The sequence below is a fragment of the Borostomias antarcticus genome, assembly GCF_949987555.1.
Source record: "Borostomias antarcticus genome assembly, chromosome: 6".
In the NCBI taxonomy this organism is placed as follows: Eukaryota; Metazoa; Chordata; class Actinopteri; order Stomiiformes; family Stomiidae; genus Borostomias; species Borostomias antarcticus.
This window is the reverse complement of record NC_140239.1, coordinates 14,099,870-14,113,946: the sequence shown is the minus strand read 5'-3', so window position 1 is coordinate 14,113,946 and position 14,077 is coordinate 14,099,870. Positions and strand designations below refer to the sequence as shown.

The following is a 14,077-nucleotide window of genomic DNA, read 5'->3' as shown; positions in this document are numbered from 1 at the left end:
ACAATTGTTTACCAACCGCCAATAAACCATAAACGAACAGAACAACTAGAAGCGGAACACAACAGAGCAGACGGGGATAAATTAGCAACCCTGTTAGAAACCCTTTTATATATCTGACCTAATTGTCAACATGGTAAGTGGCTATATGTACAACATTGTTCTTGACCTGTCTTTGATAATGGTTTTCTCGCTAAGTAGCTAGTAAGTTAGTAGTAAGTACTTCGTATTGAAATTCAGTAGCTCGCTAGCTATGGTTTGAACAACACGGGAGATATGCACTGTCACTGTTGTGAGATTCAAGTGAAAACGCATCCTACAGATATGTAATCACGGTATCCGAATGGCATATCTCCATTTGTGTTTGCGTTGCAGTTTTCCTTCAACATGTTCGACCACCCGATCCCCCGGGCTTTCCAGAACCGCTTCTCCACTCAGTACCGCTGCTACTCCGTGTCCATGCTGGCGGGGCCCAACGACCGCTCCGACGTGGAGAAGGGAGGAAAAAGTAATATTTCAATATATTTAAATACAAGTTCACCAGCATACAGCTCGTCATGACATGAAGGAACAAATGCTCTAATACATCATATGAGTCCAGTGATGGAGCTTGAATTGTGGTCACATTCAGAGGCAATTGCTTAGTTAATATCTGCGCTCTTTTGTTTAATCCTTGTAGTAATAATGCCACCATCTGCCCTTGACCAACTCAGTAAGTATACCCTCCTCACTTTACACACACACACACACTCTGAACACAAGTACCTTTTGATTTCTAAGCATGAAGGGAAGAGAGATCGCAGCTTCTCAAGTCCCACCCTCCTCCCCACACAGGCAGGCTGAACATCACCTACCCCATGCTGTTCAAGCTGACCAACAAGAACTCGGACAGGATGACTCACTGTGGGGTTCTGGAGTTCGTCGCTGATGAGGGCATCTGTTACCTGCCTCACTGGGTGCGTCTCAACATCAGGAACAACTGTTTCAGCTTTGTGTGTCCGAGAGAGGTTAAAAGGACATGATTCTAGTTCAGAATACTTCAATGAAGTCCTGTGTGTGTGTGTGTGTGTGTGTGTGTGTGTGTGTGTGTGTGTGTGTGTGTGTGTGTGTGTGTGTGTGTGTGTGTGTGTGTGTGTGTGTGTGTGTGTGTGTGTGTGTGAGAGAGATCCCTGTAGATGATGCAGAACCTGCTGCTGGAGGAGGGGGGGCTGGTGCAGGTGGAGAGTGTGAACCTCATGGTCGCCACCTACTCCAAGTTCCAGCCCCAGAGTCCAGACTTCCTGGACATCACCAACCCCAAAGCTGTGTATGAAACCAGCCCCGTCACATCCACATTAAGACCAGCACTGACCAGGCCCAAACACACACACACACTCACACAGCAGATCTGTGACTCTTCTCTGTCTCACAGATTGGAAAATGCCTTGAGAAACTTTGCCTGCTTAACCACGGGGGATGTCATCGCCATCAACTACAATGAAAAGGTGCGTCAGAGCAGAGGGAGGGAGTGGGAACAGCAGAGGGAGGGAGTGGGAAGAGCAGAGTTGATCTGGGACTGATGTCCCTCCTGTTTCAGATCTAGCAGAGTTGATCTGGGACTGCTGTTCCTCTTGTTTCAGATCTAGCAGAGTTGCTCTGGGACTGCTGTTCCTCTTGTTTCAGATCTAGCAGAGTTGATCTGGGACTGCTGTTCCTCTTGTTTCAGATCTATCAGAGTTGATCTGGGACTGCTGTTCCTCTTGTTTCAGATCTATGAGCTGCGGGTGATGGAGACCAAGCCAGATAAAGCCGTGTCCATCATCGAGTGTGACATGAATGTAAGTCTCCTCCACTCACAATCAGTAACACAAACGTGTCAAGTGGACATGACGTAGCGAATGTGTGTGTTTGTCCGCTAGGTTTGTTTAGCGTCTCATGGGAGTGTGTCTGTCTCATGGGAGTGTGTCTGTCTCATGGGAGTGTGTCTGTCTCATGGGAGTGTCTCTGTCTCATGGACGTGTCTCTGTCGTCTCCCAGGTGGACTTTGACGCCCCGCTGGGGTATAAAGAGCCGGAGAGACGACCTCAGCACCACGAGGAGCCGGCGGTACCAACAAGAGCGCACACTGAGCACTACTAATACACACTGAGCAATACTAATACACACTGAGCAGTGTTACACAAATACTGAGCAATGTTACACAAATACTGAGCAACGTTTAAGAGTGTTGTTTACTCTAGCAAAATAAGCAAATGTGTTGATAATTGTATGCGTTATCCATATTTCTTTATTAAGAGTGTTGAGACATTTTCATTTAGTTTTCTTTAATAGTTGTTTTTACCACATTGAAATAGGTGAGATGTCTCTGTAATGTTGACAGTATTTAACTTGGTTGGAGTTCCTGTGTTGGGGACTGGTAGTGATAGATTCTCTCTCTCCCCCCCTCTCTCTCTCTTCCCCTCTCTCTCCCCCCCCCCTCTCTCTCTTCCCCTCTCTCTCCCCCCCCCCCCCCCCCTCTCTCTCTACCTCTCTCACCCCACAGGAGGAGGAGGGAGACACCAGCAGCTATGCTGACGTGGACATGGGGTTCAGAGTGAGTTATACCTGGTTTGATCTTGGGCCTGGTTCTGGGTTCATATGCTATAGACTTGGGCCTGGTTCTGGGATCATATGCTATAGACATAAAATGCATATTAATACTGGACTTTTACAAGCACTTTGTCTTGTATATGTATTATGTGTATTGATTAATCGATTCTGAATCAAATGATTCAGAATCGATCCATGAATCCCAAAATCGATCTTTTATTTAATGAATGAATGAATGAATAAATAAAGGAATTAATAGTTCATTAATTCGTTCAATGATTCATTCATTCAATCATTTTTGGAAATCAGTATCGATACCCAGCCCTAGTATTGATGTGTTGCATAACTTGGCAGTCGTGTAATTAAGGTTACAGTTAAAAAAAAAAACAAAAAAAAAGGTTTTAGTAGCACTAACCGAATCGATATTGAATCGAATCGAATTGACTCGTGATAATCGATTCTGAACCTTGTGAATCAGAATCAAATCGATTCTTGAAATTCGAATCGATACCCAGCCCTTATTATGTGTATGTAATATGTTGACTGTCTGTTGTTTTCTCTGTTTATTGATTTGTGTATGTATGTATGATGCCAGATCTTATGTAACATGATGTACCGAATAAAGAACTGTGTGGCTAGTAAATAATCTAATCTAATCTGATTGATTTTTACTGTAGTTGGTAGTATAACCTGGTTGATCTGTGGTTGGTAGTATAACCTGGTTGTTCTGTGGTTGGTAGTATAACCTGGTTGATCTGTGGTTGGTAGTATAACCTGGTTGATCTGTGGTTGGTAGTATAACCTGGTTGATCTGTGGTTGGTAGTATAACCTGGTTGTTCTGTGGTTGGTAGTATAACCTGGTTGATCTGTGGTTGGTAGTATAACCTGGTTGATCTGTGGTTGGTAGTATAACCTGGTTGTTCTGTGGTTGGTAGTATAACCTGGTTGATCTGTGGTTGGTAGCATAACCTGGTTGTTCTGTGGTTGGTAGTATAACCTGGTTGTTCTGTGGTTGGTAGTATAACCTGGTTGTTCTGTGGTTGGTAGTATGACCTGGTTGTCTTCTTCTATGTAGGCCTTCACTGGCTCTGGAAATCGCCTGGATGGAAAGAAGAAAGGCATCGAGCCGAGTCCCGCGCCCATCGACCCCAGCGACATCAAAAGGTGGAAGGAAATAATGTTTTCTGTTTCTCTCCATCTGGGCGGACATGATGAGCTCTGTTGACATCAGCAGTATGTTTTAACCTTTGACCCCCTACTCACCCTACAGAGGCATTCCTAACTATGAGTACAAGGTGGGCAGGATCACCTTCATCAGGAACTCCAGACCTCAGCCCAAGAAAACCATAGAGGAGGTGAGGATAACACTCCCCCCGAACGGGCGGGCCACCCTGATGGGGGCGGCACCCCTCTTCTGAGAAACGCATTATTACACACTGTCATTATTACAGTCATTATTACATACTAACTGTCATTATTACAGGCATTATTACAGTCATTATTACACACTGTCATTATTACAGTCATTATTACACACTAACTGTCATTATTACTGTCATTATTACTGTCATTATTACACACTAACTTATTATTACAGTCACTATTAAACTAACTGTCATTGTTAGTCATTATTACTGTCATTATTACACACTAACTTATTATTACAGTCATTATTACACACTGTCATTGTTAGTCATTATTACAATCATTAATCCAGTCATTATTACTGTCATTATTACACACTAACTGTCAGTTAGTCATTATTACTGTCATTGTTACAGTCATTGTTACTGTCATTATTACTGTTATTATTACAGGCATTATTAGAGACAGTCATTATTAGTCATTATTACACACTAACTGTTATTATTACAGTCATTATTACAGACAAACTGTCATTATTACAGTCATTATTAGAGACAGTCATTATTACACACTAACTGTTATTATTACAGTCATTATTACAGACAAACTGTCATTATTAGAGTTATTATTCCAGACAGTCATTATTAGTCATTATTACACAGTCATTATTAGTCATTATTACCGGCATTATTAAAGACGGTCATTATTACAGACAGTCATTATCAGTCATTATTACAGACAGTCATTATTACAGTCATTATTAGAGACAGTCATTATGACAGACTCATTATTACAGGCATTATTAGAGACAGTCCATTATTGTAGTAATTATTACAGACAGTCATTATTACAGGCATTATTAGAGAGTCCATTATTACAGTCATTATTAGTCATTATTACAGACTCATTATTACAGGCATTATTAGAGACAGTCCATTATTGCAGTCATTATTAGAGACAGTCATTATTAGTCATTATTACAGACTCATTATTACAGGCATTATTAGAGACAGTCCATTATTGCAGTCATAATAACACGGTCATTATGAGACAGGACGTTGGACAGGATTAGTCTCCTTCACTAGAGGAGCCTTGTCATATCACCACTACATGCTGCTGTGGGGGGTAGCATGCTAACATCCACTTCCAGGGATGACTGGTCACTCTTCCAGGGTTGACTGGTCACTCTTCCAGGGATGACTGGTCACTCTTCCAGGGTTGATTGGTCACTGTTCTAGAGTTGACTGGTCACCGTTCTAGAGTTGACTGGTCACTCTTCCAGGGTTGACTGGTCACTCTTCCAGGGTTGATTGGTCACTGTTCTAGAGTTGACTGGTCACTGTTCTAGAGTTGACTGGTCATTGTTCCAGGGTTGACTGGTCACTCTTGTGTCTTGTTGCTCATCCCCCCAGGATGACCTGAGCAGATTCATCGCCTTCTCCGGAGAGGGACAGTCACTACGCAAGAAGGGCAGGAAGCCTTGAGGCGCCAACGTCTTAAACATGAGAACGGGAGGCACTGGACAACGCAACCAACCTCTCCACGCGCAATCTATTAAAGACAGACCGTGAAAACACAACTGAGTTTAGCGGTCCATCCCTTAGAGACCATGTAGGGCTGTAGCTGTGTGTGGATCATATTGTCTTAAGAAAATACTGAGCGTTTCCTCCTGACGAAGGCTTTTGGGACCCCTCCCCATTTCTGCCCAGTAGGACGTCTCCTCCACCCACTGAGTTCACCTGCATTCTACTCCTTTCAAAGGTCGGGTCACAGTTTATATAAAATTAATTTGATAATGCTTCCTTCATATTTTCTTTGTAATCCCAATTGAACCCATAACACGTTAGTTACACTAGCTCCTACCTTCCCTTGGATGAGCTCATCCCAACATGTGTTAGGGTCTTGGGGTTGAGTTGGGATTTAAGGCCTGTTGGAAGCTTTCACGGGAGACTGGTTGAGTGACAAACGAGTGCTTTTTATTTCCACTATTTATAAACTCTAAAATAAAGAACAGTGTTTTGAAATAAAGTACACTGTATAACTTTGTTTTTCTTTGTAGTGTATTAGCTTACTTCGGTCGGAGGGGTGAAAATATTATTTTTTTATCGTTCATACTGCAAGTATAAGTGCTTTATTATTTAGCTACATGTATGAATGTTTTGTGGTTTCTACAATGTGTGGCTTTGCGACAGTAAACTCGTAGAAATTGCGGTCAATTTGCATAAATCAGCATAACTTCATCCGGCCGAACAATGGTGTAGCTTCATCACTCAGTCCATCTGTGATTGGTGCAGCCAAAGAATGTATGGGACCTGTGCAGGCTCTGATTGGTCCGAAAGTTCAGTGACTGGCCACGTCCGCGGGCCGCCCCGGCGGTCAAAACAGTCCAACATAGCAATGGAAGGATCTGGAGCAACGTGGAGGGTAAAGTGTCAAATTATGTATTATTCTCATTAACAGTCCTTTTGTATTTAGCCAGCGTTGCACAACAGACCCAAGCAACTGCGCTGTAGCTAGCTCTGCACCAGGAGCCATGCCACGGGAATGGCATCGAAGCTACTGGACGTAGTTAGCCTAGCTAGTTAGTTAGCTGTAGTTCTAGCTATAACATTAGCCTACTAACCCGACGTGATCCGACCGTCATGTGTATGTATGTGTATCTGTGTCTCCCAGCCGCCTCGTATCTGTGACGACTACTGGAGCGAGTTCAGGCTGTGTAAGAGCCTGCGGAGCCGTTTCCACCAGTACTACGCCCACGGCACCGTCCAGTCCTGCCAGCAGTGGAGGGAGGACTATGAGACATGCAAAGCCTGGGAGAAACTCCGAACCACAGAAGCCAAGGTGGGTGTGTTATCCATGACATTTCTGGATTCATGGATACAACAAGCTCGTTATGTGTGCGGCCAACGGAGAGCTGTGTGTTATTATACACTAAATTGCCAAAGGTATTCACTCACCCATCCAACAGATGACAGAGCGGGGTCAGCTGAGGCGCAGAGGTCGCCAACTTTTTGCAGAGTCAATCGCTACAGACCTCCAAACTTCATATGGCCTTCAGATTAGCTCAAGAACAGTGCGTAGAGAGCTTCATGGAATGGGTTTCCATGGCCAAGCAGCTGCATCCAAGCCATACATCACCAAGGGCAATGCAAAGCGTCGGATGCAGTGGTGTGTTCCAGTGAAAGGAACTCTGAATGCTTCAGCATACCAAGTGATTCTGGACAATTCCATGCTACCAACTTTGTGGGAACAGTTTGGGGATGGCCCCTTCCTGTTCTAACATGACTGCGCACAAGTGCACAAGTGCACCAGTGCACAAAGCAATGGTGCATAAAGACATGGATGAGCGAGTTTTGTGTGGAAGAACTTGACTGGCCTGCTCAGAGTCCTGACCTCAACCACCATCATCTCCGTCCCCAAGAAAGCAAGGACCACTGGACCTAATGACTACAGACCCGTCGCCCTGACCTCTGTGGTAATGAAGGTTTTTGAGCATCTTGTTGCTCCACTGCTTTTAACACCTTCCTCCCGCTCACTCTGGGGGGCTGCTCTCCCAGCTGCGCGTGCCCCACCCCACCTGCAGGTGGATCACACACTTCCTGTCTGACAGGAAGCAGCACGTGAAACTCTGGTTTCTGACTCCAGGTCCATCAGCACAGGCTCCCCCAGGGCTGTGTTCTTTCCCCTCCACTCTTCTACCTGTACACCAACAGCTGCACCTCCAGCCACCAGTCTGTCAAGTTTGCGGACGACACCCCCTCATCGGACTCATCTCTGAGAGAGACCAGTCCGCCTACAGTTGGGACATCGACCAGCTGCTGTCCTGGTGCGGCCAAAACAACCTGGAGCTCAACACTCAAGACAGTGGAGATCAATCAAAGCTTTATTTGTATAGCGCATTTCATACCCAGAGGCAACACAATGCGCTTTACAGAGAACAAGGGAGGTGGGCATACGACCCACTCTCTACATATTCCAGAGGGAAGCAAAAAAACAGTAATCACCCGGGGGCCAGATAAGTGAGCTGTAAAAATTCTTCCCTGACCCCTCTCAACAAGGCGATCGAGCAAGCTCCTGGAGTATGTTTGTCTACCGGCTAAGAACATTTATAAAGCAATACATTACATTAAATTAAATTTCAGAGTGAGAGAGGCTAAAAGCATCATAGGAGAGAGAATATTCTACGGACATGCTACGACATCCACAGCAGACACGGGGGTATCTATCGGACTTCGGGAGGTCTGCTGGTGACAGTGGGGCATCCACTGGACCTGGTTAGAAGATAGGAGGGAGAGAGAGAGAGAGGCACTAGGGAGAGGGAAGGCAGAAACGATGAGATGATTTTCGATTTTATTTTTTATTTAAAAGAAGGGACAATGCACATTAATCAACATATCAGTTTCCACATCAATGTAAATGTACCAGAGTTAGCTAGTAGACCTAAGCTAATTTTCATCTGTAGTCCCTCGGCAGGTCAACATAATACTACAACACAACACAGTATCCAAGGATGTAACAGAGAGCTCCAGAGATGATAGCCTACTCAGTGATTGCAGATCTGGTTTGCTTTAAGCCATGTCTTAAGTCTGTGTTTAAAAGTTGTAAAGGTAGGGCTTTCCCTCAGTGCGCTAGGAAGACTATTCCAATAGTGGGTGGCTCTAACTGAGAAGACTGTTTGTCCAAATGTGCTGCGTCTGTAAGGAACAACGCAGTCCCCTCTGATGGTTGCCCTTGTTGCCCTGCCGCTACCATCCCTCTGCTTTATGAACTGGCTGAGTGGGGGAGGTGCAAGACCATGTAGGACCCTAAAGATGAGGCAGGCATCTACATAGTGTCTAAAACTTGATTGTGGACTTAAGAAAAAATCCAGACCCCACCCCCCACCCATCACACTGAATGACACCTCAGTGACCACTGTCCACTCCTTCCTCAACTTCAGGGGACCTGAAGTGGAAGCTGAACATCAAACCCTCACCAAAAAAGCACAGCAGTGGATGTACTTCCTGAGGCAGCTGAAGAAATTCAACATGCCAAAGGCAATGATGGTACACTTCTACACCTCCATCATCCTCACCTCCTCCATCACCATCTGGTTCTGACGCAGCAGATAAGGACAAGGCCAGACTGCAACGCATCATCCGCTCCGCTGAGAGGGTGATCGGCTGTAGACTGCCCTCCCTACAGGACCTGCACGCCTCCAGGACCCTAAATCGGGCCAATAAGATCGTGGCCGACCCCTCCCATCCCGGTCAGTCTCTTTGCCCCACTCCCCTCTGGCAGGAGACTGAGGTCCATCGGGACCGGGTCCACTCGTCACAAAAAACACTTCTTTCCCACGACCATCAGACTCATTAACAAGGCTCGTGTCCCCACCCCCCACGACACACACACAAACACACACACACACTGGGTGTCATTCATGAACTCGCAAATTCGTTCTGCTCACGTTTCATGAATGAGACCCACTGTACACAACACTGTTCATCCACCACACTACACTACACACTATGCACACTCACTGTACATACATTCACCACACTCCTTTCTGTGTATATTGAATAATTTGCATTGTCTTTCTTTTTATTGGATACATTGTATTTTGTATTTGCACTGTTTTTTTGTATTGCATTTGCACTGCCCTGTCCTATATCATCTTCATCAGCGTAGGCTATGACCCTAGTCAGATTGCTAGTATGTGTGAACCATGTACATGGTGAATAAACCGATCTTGAATAGTATCCTCATCCTTATTTGTCCCTGCAGCCTGTAGCTGATCTCTCTGTGCTCCTCTGCTCTCTCCAGGAGGCCTGTAGCTGATCTCTCTGCTCCTCCTCTCTATCCAGAAGGCCTGTAGCTGATCTCTCTCTGTGCTCCTCTCTCTCCAGGAGGCCTGTAGCTGATCTCTCTCTGTGCTGCTCTCTCTCCAGGAGGCCTGTAGCTGATCTCTCTGTGCTCCTCTCTCTCCAGGAGGCCTGTAGCTGATCTCTCTCTGTGCTGATCTCTCTCCAGGAGGCCTGTAGCTGATCTCTCTCTGTGCTCCTCTCTCCAGGAGGCCTTGCAGAGGAGTGAGAGGATGCGTGTGGAGGAGCAGAGGAGCTTCACCCCCGTCTGGAAGATGAGGACAGGCCCTCCCAGAGACTGGCACACGCCCCTGAACCAGGGCAAGCCCCAGGACTCATGAGCCACCAATAAACACCTACTATTGCCTTGAGTCCAGTTTGAAGCCCTCTCAGACCCAGGCCGGTCCAGTTGAAGCCCTCTCAGACCCAGGCCGGTCCAGTTGAAGCCCTCTCAGACCCAGGCCGGTCCAGTTGAAGCCCTCAGACCCAGGCCGGTCCAGTTGAAGCCCTCTCAGACCCAGGCTGGTCCAGTTGAAGCCCTCTGGTCAGCCTGAGCTGTGGAGAGGCTGATGATGGCGGGTTGGCCTAGTAAGCCAAGTACACAACAGTACTGCCAGATTAACTTGGCTGGCCTGAAGTGTGTGAGTGGTTTACATGGACAAGCTCTGGGTCCAACAGTTACATGACCCAACCCAGTTTTTGAAGCCTAAACTTGACTGACACATACGAAGTTCTGATACTCCGAGATGAAAGAAAAGGGGGGAAAGAAAGACATTCTGTGGACGTGAGTTTGAACATCAGACACCATCACCTGGTGGTTCCTGACTGACTATAGGTTTGTGTCAGATGGTCTTGTCTGTTGCATGTGAACACAGCTTCACGAGTACGAGCCTGTTGCTGATCCCAGGACAGTGGAGGCCAGTGTTTGTCATGTTAAAGGATCTTGTCTTTAGTGAATCACCCCATACCTTTATACACAGCTGGTATTATACAGAAATGAATCAATGCATATCAATAAAAAACAAATGTGAATACTTTATTTCAAACTTTGTTGTACGTACATTGTTTTAACAAAGTATTGCATAACATGAAAACAGAATCGCCCAATGAAACGTATGCACTGAGTCATGAAATTCAGCTGTTCATGAATGGGGATGGAAACTGATGAGCGTGCACAACAGATTTATATCCTCCCATGAATACAAACCCCCCGAGCCCCTCAGGACAGACCAGCAGGAGATCCATCCTGTCGGGGGTGTTTTGGACGAGCGTTTGCCAGCTGGCGCAGCGTGACCAGGGTCCCCGTCTCACTGCGTGTAGACCTTGGTGACGTTGTTGTACCTGCCGTCCGGGGCCTGGTGGGAGGGCTTGGAGGGCGTGTAGCTCGGCCCCTGGTGGCTGAAAGGGAAGAGGCTGGGGTCTGGGCTCAGCGCCGCCTGGTACAGCTCCTCCGACTCCAGCCTCAGTTCCTCCAGGGCCTCTCTCTGAGCCTCCACCGCCTGGCCCACGGCCTCCACCTCCGCCTGGTGCTGGGTCTGCACGCACACATACCACACACACGGGGGAATAACCAGGATTATGAACATCTGTGTAAAGCACAGGACACAATGCAGGATGATTCTAAAGCAGCGCCCCATCCCTTCATGTATAGATGTATATACTCTGTATCTCAGGGTATCTAGATCTAGGTAACACATTGTTTCTCTTTCTATATATTTTGACCTCTGTTGCTTAGTGTAGCACAATCCAGGAGCTAACGGAAGAACACTTCACTACTCGTACCTGTATGATGGAGTATGTGACTAATAAACCTGATGCTGACTATTAGGGATAAGGGAAATATCTTGTCATTGACTCAACTACTCCCAGGTGACATCGTTCTGACAGACGTGAACTACTAAGTCCTCACTCAACACACTGAAACAGTCCTCACTCAACACACTGAAACAGTCCTCACTCAACACACTGAAACAGTCCTCACTCAACACACTCTGAAACAGTCCTCACTCAACACACTCTGAAACAGTCCTCACTCAACACACTCTGAAACAGTCCTCACTCAACACACTCTGAAACAGTCCTCACTCATCACACTCTGAAACAGTCCTCACTCAACACACTCTGAAACAGGCCTCACTCAACAAACTCTGAAACAGGCCTCACTCAACACACTCTGAAACTCAGGCGGAACAAACACAAGCACTGGTTCTGATGTGAGTTTACCAGTTTGTAGCGAGACCACTCCTTCATGAGCAGGGCGCGGCGTTCACTCTCCTCAAAGGACAGCTTTGACTCGGAGCGCACCCTGGGGGAAGAGAGATGCTATAACAGGCCGGTCTACATGGCTAGAGGTGTTAGACTGAGATAACAGGCCAGTCTGCATGGCCCTGGTTAGAGGTGTTAGTCTGAGATAACAGGGCGGTTTGCATGGCCCTGGTTAGAGGTGTTAGTCTGAGATAACAGGGCGGTCTGCATGGCCCTGGTTAGAGGTGTTAGTCTGAGATAACAGGGCAGTCTGCATGGCCCTGGTTAGAGGTGTTAGTCTGAGATAACAGGGCGGTCTGCATGGCCCTGGTTCGAGGTGTTAGTCTGAGATAACAGGGCGGTCTGCATGGCCCTGGTTCGAGGTGTTAGTCTGAGATAACAGGGCGGTCTGCATGGCCCTGGTTAGAGGTGTTAGTCTGAGATAACAGGGCGGTCTGCATGGCCCTGGTTAGAGGTGTTAGTCTGAGATAACAGGCCGGTCTGCATGGCCCTGGTTAGAGGGGTTAGTCTGTCGCTGCTGTGGAGGGTCTGTCAGCGATCAGGAAGAGAGAGAAGCTCCCTGACTACCAGCTACCTGACTACCAGCTCCCTGACTACCAACTACCAGCTACCTGACCACCAGCTACCTGACCACCTGACTACCAGCTCCCTGACCACCTGACTACCAGCTCCCTGACTACCAGCTCCCTGACTACCAGCTCCCTGACTACCAGCTACCTGACTACCAGCTACCTGACCACCAGCTACCTGACCACCTGACTACCAGCTACCTGACTCTCTCAAGCCTGTGTCCACAACTCCAGCAGCAGACCCTCGCACCAAAAATTAGACTAACCACCCTCATGAGTAGCGTCCGACTATGCCAGTCCGGCCATATTAGGATCTGGCGAGACTGAGGAGCGAACTCCAGCGACTCCAGACCCTGAGGCTCAGACCACTACAGCCCTGCGGACCTCCTAGATCAACACACCGGGCTTCTACTACTAAACCACTTTCTTATTCTTTGACTTCAAATATAGTAAATCGTAGACCGTAGGTGTCACAATGGCCATTCCATCAGTGTTACTGTATGTAAACCATTACTAAGGGTTACATCAGTGTTACTGTATAAACCATGACTTAGTTTAATGTGTTACTGTATGTGAACATTACTTGGTTTCATCAGTGTCACTGTATGTGAACATTACTTGGTCTCATCCAGGCACTTGGCTGGGGTGATGAAGTCTTCTATGGGGATGAGCTCAGGAGGAACTCTCTCCAGCTTTTTCAGCTTCTTCTTCAATCTCTCTCTCTGCATCTGCTCCCTCTTGGGATCCACCTTCTTCTTCTTCTTTGGTTCGGCCCTGTACGACAGTTCAGAGTAAGACGAATTCGGGGGTTTCACCAACAAGACATATAATGTTGTCAACAGATGCATTCCAGCATGCGGCCTTTGTCATGCATCTAGACAGTGAGATGAGTGATAAGAGTCAGCCCAGAGAGGGTTCTGCTGGAACTCACAGGTAGAACAGACAGGAACATCTCAATGTTCTTGTGCGGTGGTTGAGCAACACGATGATCTTCCACTCACCTTAGAGGAGCAGATGTCTTCAGCGTGAGCACAGGTGCAAACCATGGACCGCCTGGTGCCACCTGGCCATTCACTCCCATCACACACCTGCAAAAATAGACATGAGGAGTCGATAGATGCGAGGACAACCTCGCATAGATGCAGCAAGGACAGGATGCTAGCTAGGGCTCACGTTAGCTAGCTGGGGCTAATGTGGCTAACGTTAAGATAGACAGACTAGACATGTCCACTGACCTTGGTGTTGTAGTTTGCCTTGCCAATATCCTGCACAGAGCCCGCGAGCCAACAAGGGACATGGTTCCTGGTTCCTTTGATCTTTTATCGTTGTTAATGCATAATCCTTGGTCAAAGCTTTTCATGTGTATAAACAAATCCTGGTTCTCACTGTCGTCCCCTTGACAGCCACAGGAACTGGTTGGTTGTGGTTGGAAGACTGACGTAAATTGCTTGAAGTTTTCAGCTCCGCACTTT

General features: G+C 46.8%; 3 protein-coding genes across 3 annotated transcripts; 2 read left to right on the top strand and 1 right to left on the bottom strand.

Annotated features, from left to right (window-relative positions):
- Positions 1 to 38: 38 nt before the first annotated feature.
- On the top strand, positions 39 to 5,933 carry ufd1l (ubiquitin recognition factor in ER associated degradation 1). Its single transcript, XM_084440436.1, has 12 exons — positions 39 to 133; positions 373 to 505; positions 677 to 709; positions 832 to 953; positions 1,173 to 1,303; positions 1,409 to 1,481; positions 1,746 to 1,814; positions 2,014 to 2,082; positions 2,519 to 2,569; positions 3,642 to 3,730; positions 3,837 to 3,921; positions 5,344 to 5,933. The coding sequence occupies exons 1-12, from the start codon at positions 131 to 133 to the stop codon at positions 5,413 to 5,415; spliced, it is 930 nt and encodes a 309-aa protein (XP_084296562.1). The 5' UTR covers positions 39 to 130; the 3' UTR covers positions 5,416 to 5,933.
- A 348-nt stretch (positions 5,934 to 6,281) lies between these two features.
- Positions 6,282 to 10,793, top strand: cUnh22orf39 (chromosome Un C22orf39 homolog). The gene is made up of 3 exons (XM_084440395.1): positions 6,282 to 6,355; positions 6,605 to 6,772; positions 9,981 to 10,793. Exons 1-3 carry the CDS (start codon positions 6,329 to 6,331, stop codon positions 10,110 to 10,112), a joined length of 327 nt encoding a protein of 108 aa, XP_084296521.1. The 5' UTR covers positions 6,282 to 6,328; the 3' UTR covers positions 10,113 to 10,793.
- Positions 10,794 to 10,823: 30 nt separating this feature from the next.
- mrpl40 (mitochondrial ribosomal protein L40) lies at positions 10,824 to 14,013 on the bottom strand. Its single transcript, XM_084440394.1, has 5 exons — positions 13,841 to 14,013; positions 13,607 to 13,693; positions 13,224 to 13,379; positions 11,995 to 12,076; positions 10,824 to 11,306 (listed from the first exon to the last, which is right to left on the bottom strand). The coding sequence occupies exons 1-5, from the start codon at positions 13,963 to 13,965 to the stop codon at positions 11,079 to 11,081; spliced, it is 678 nt and encodes a 225-aa protein (XP_084296520.1). The 5' UTR covers positions 13,966 to 14,013; the 3' UTR covers positions 10,824 to 11,078.
- Positions 14,014 to 14,077: the final 64 nt, after the last annotated feature.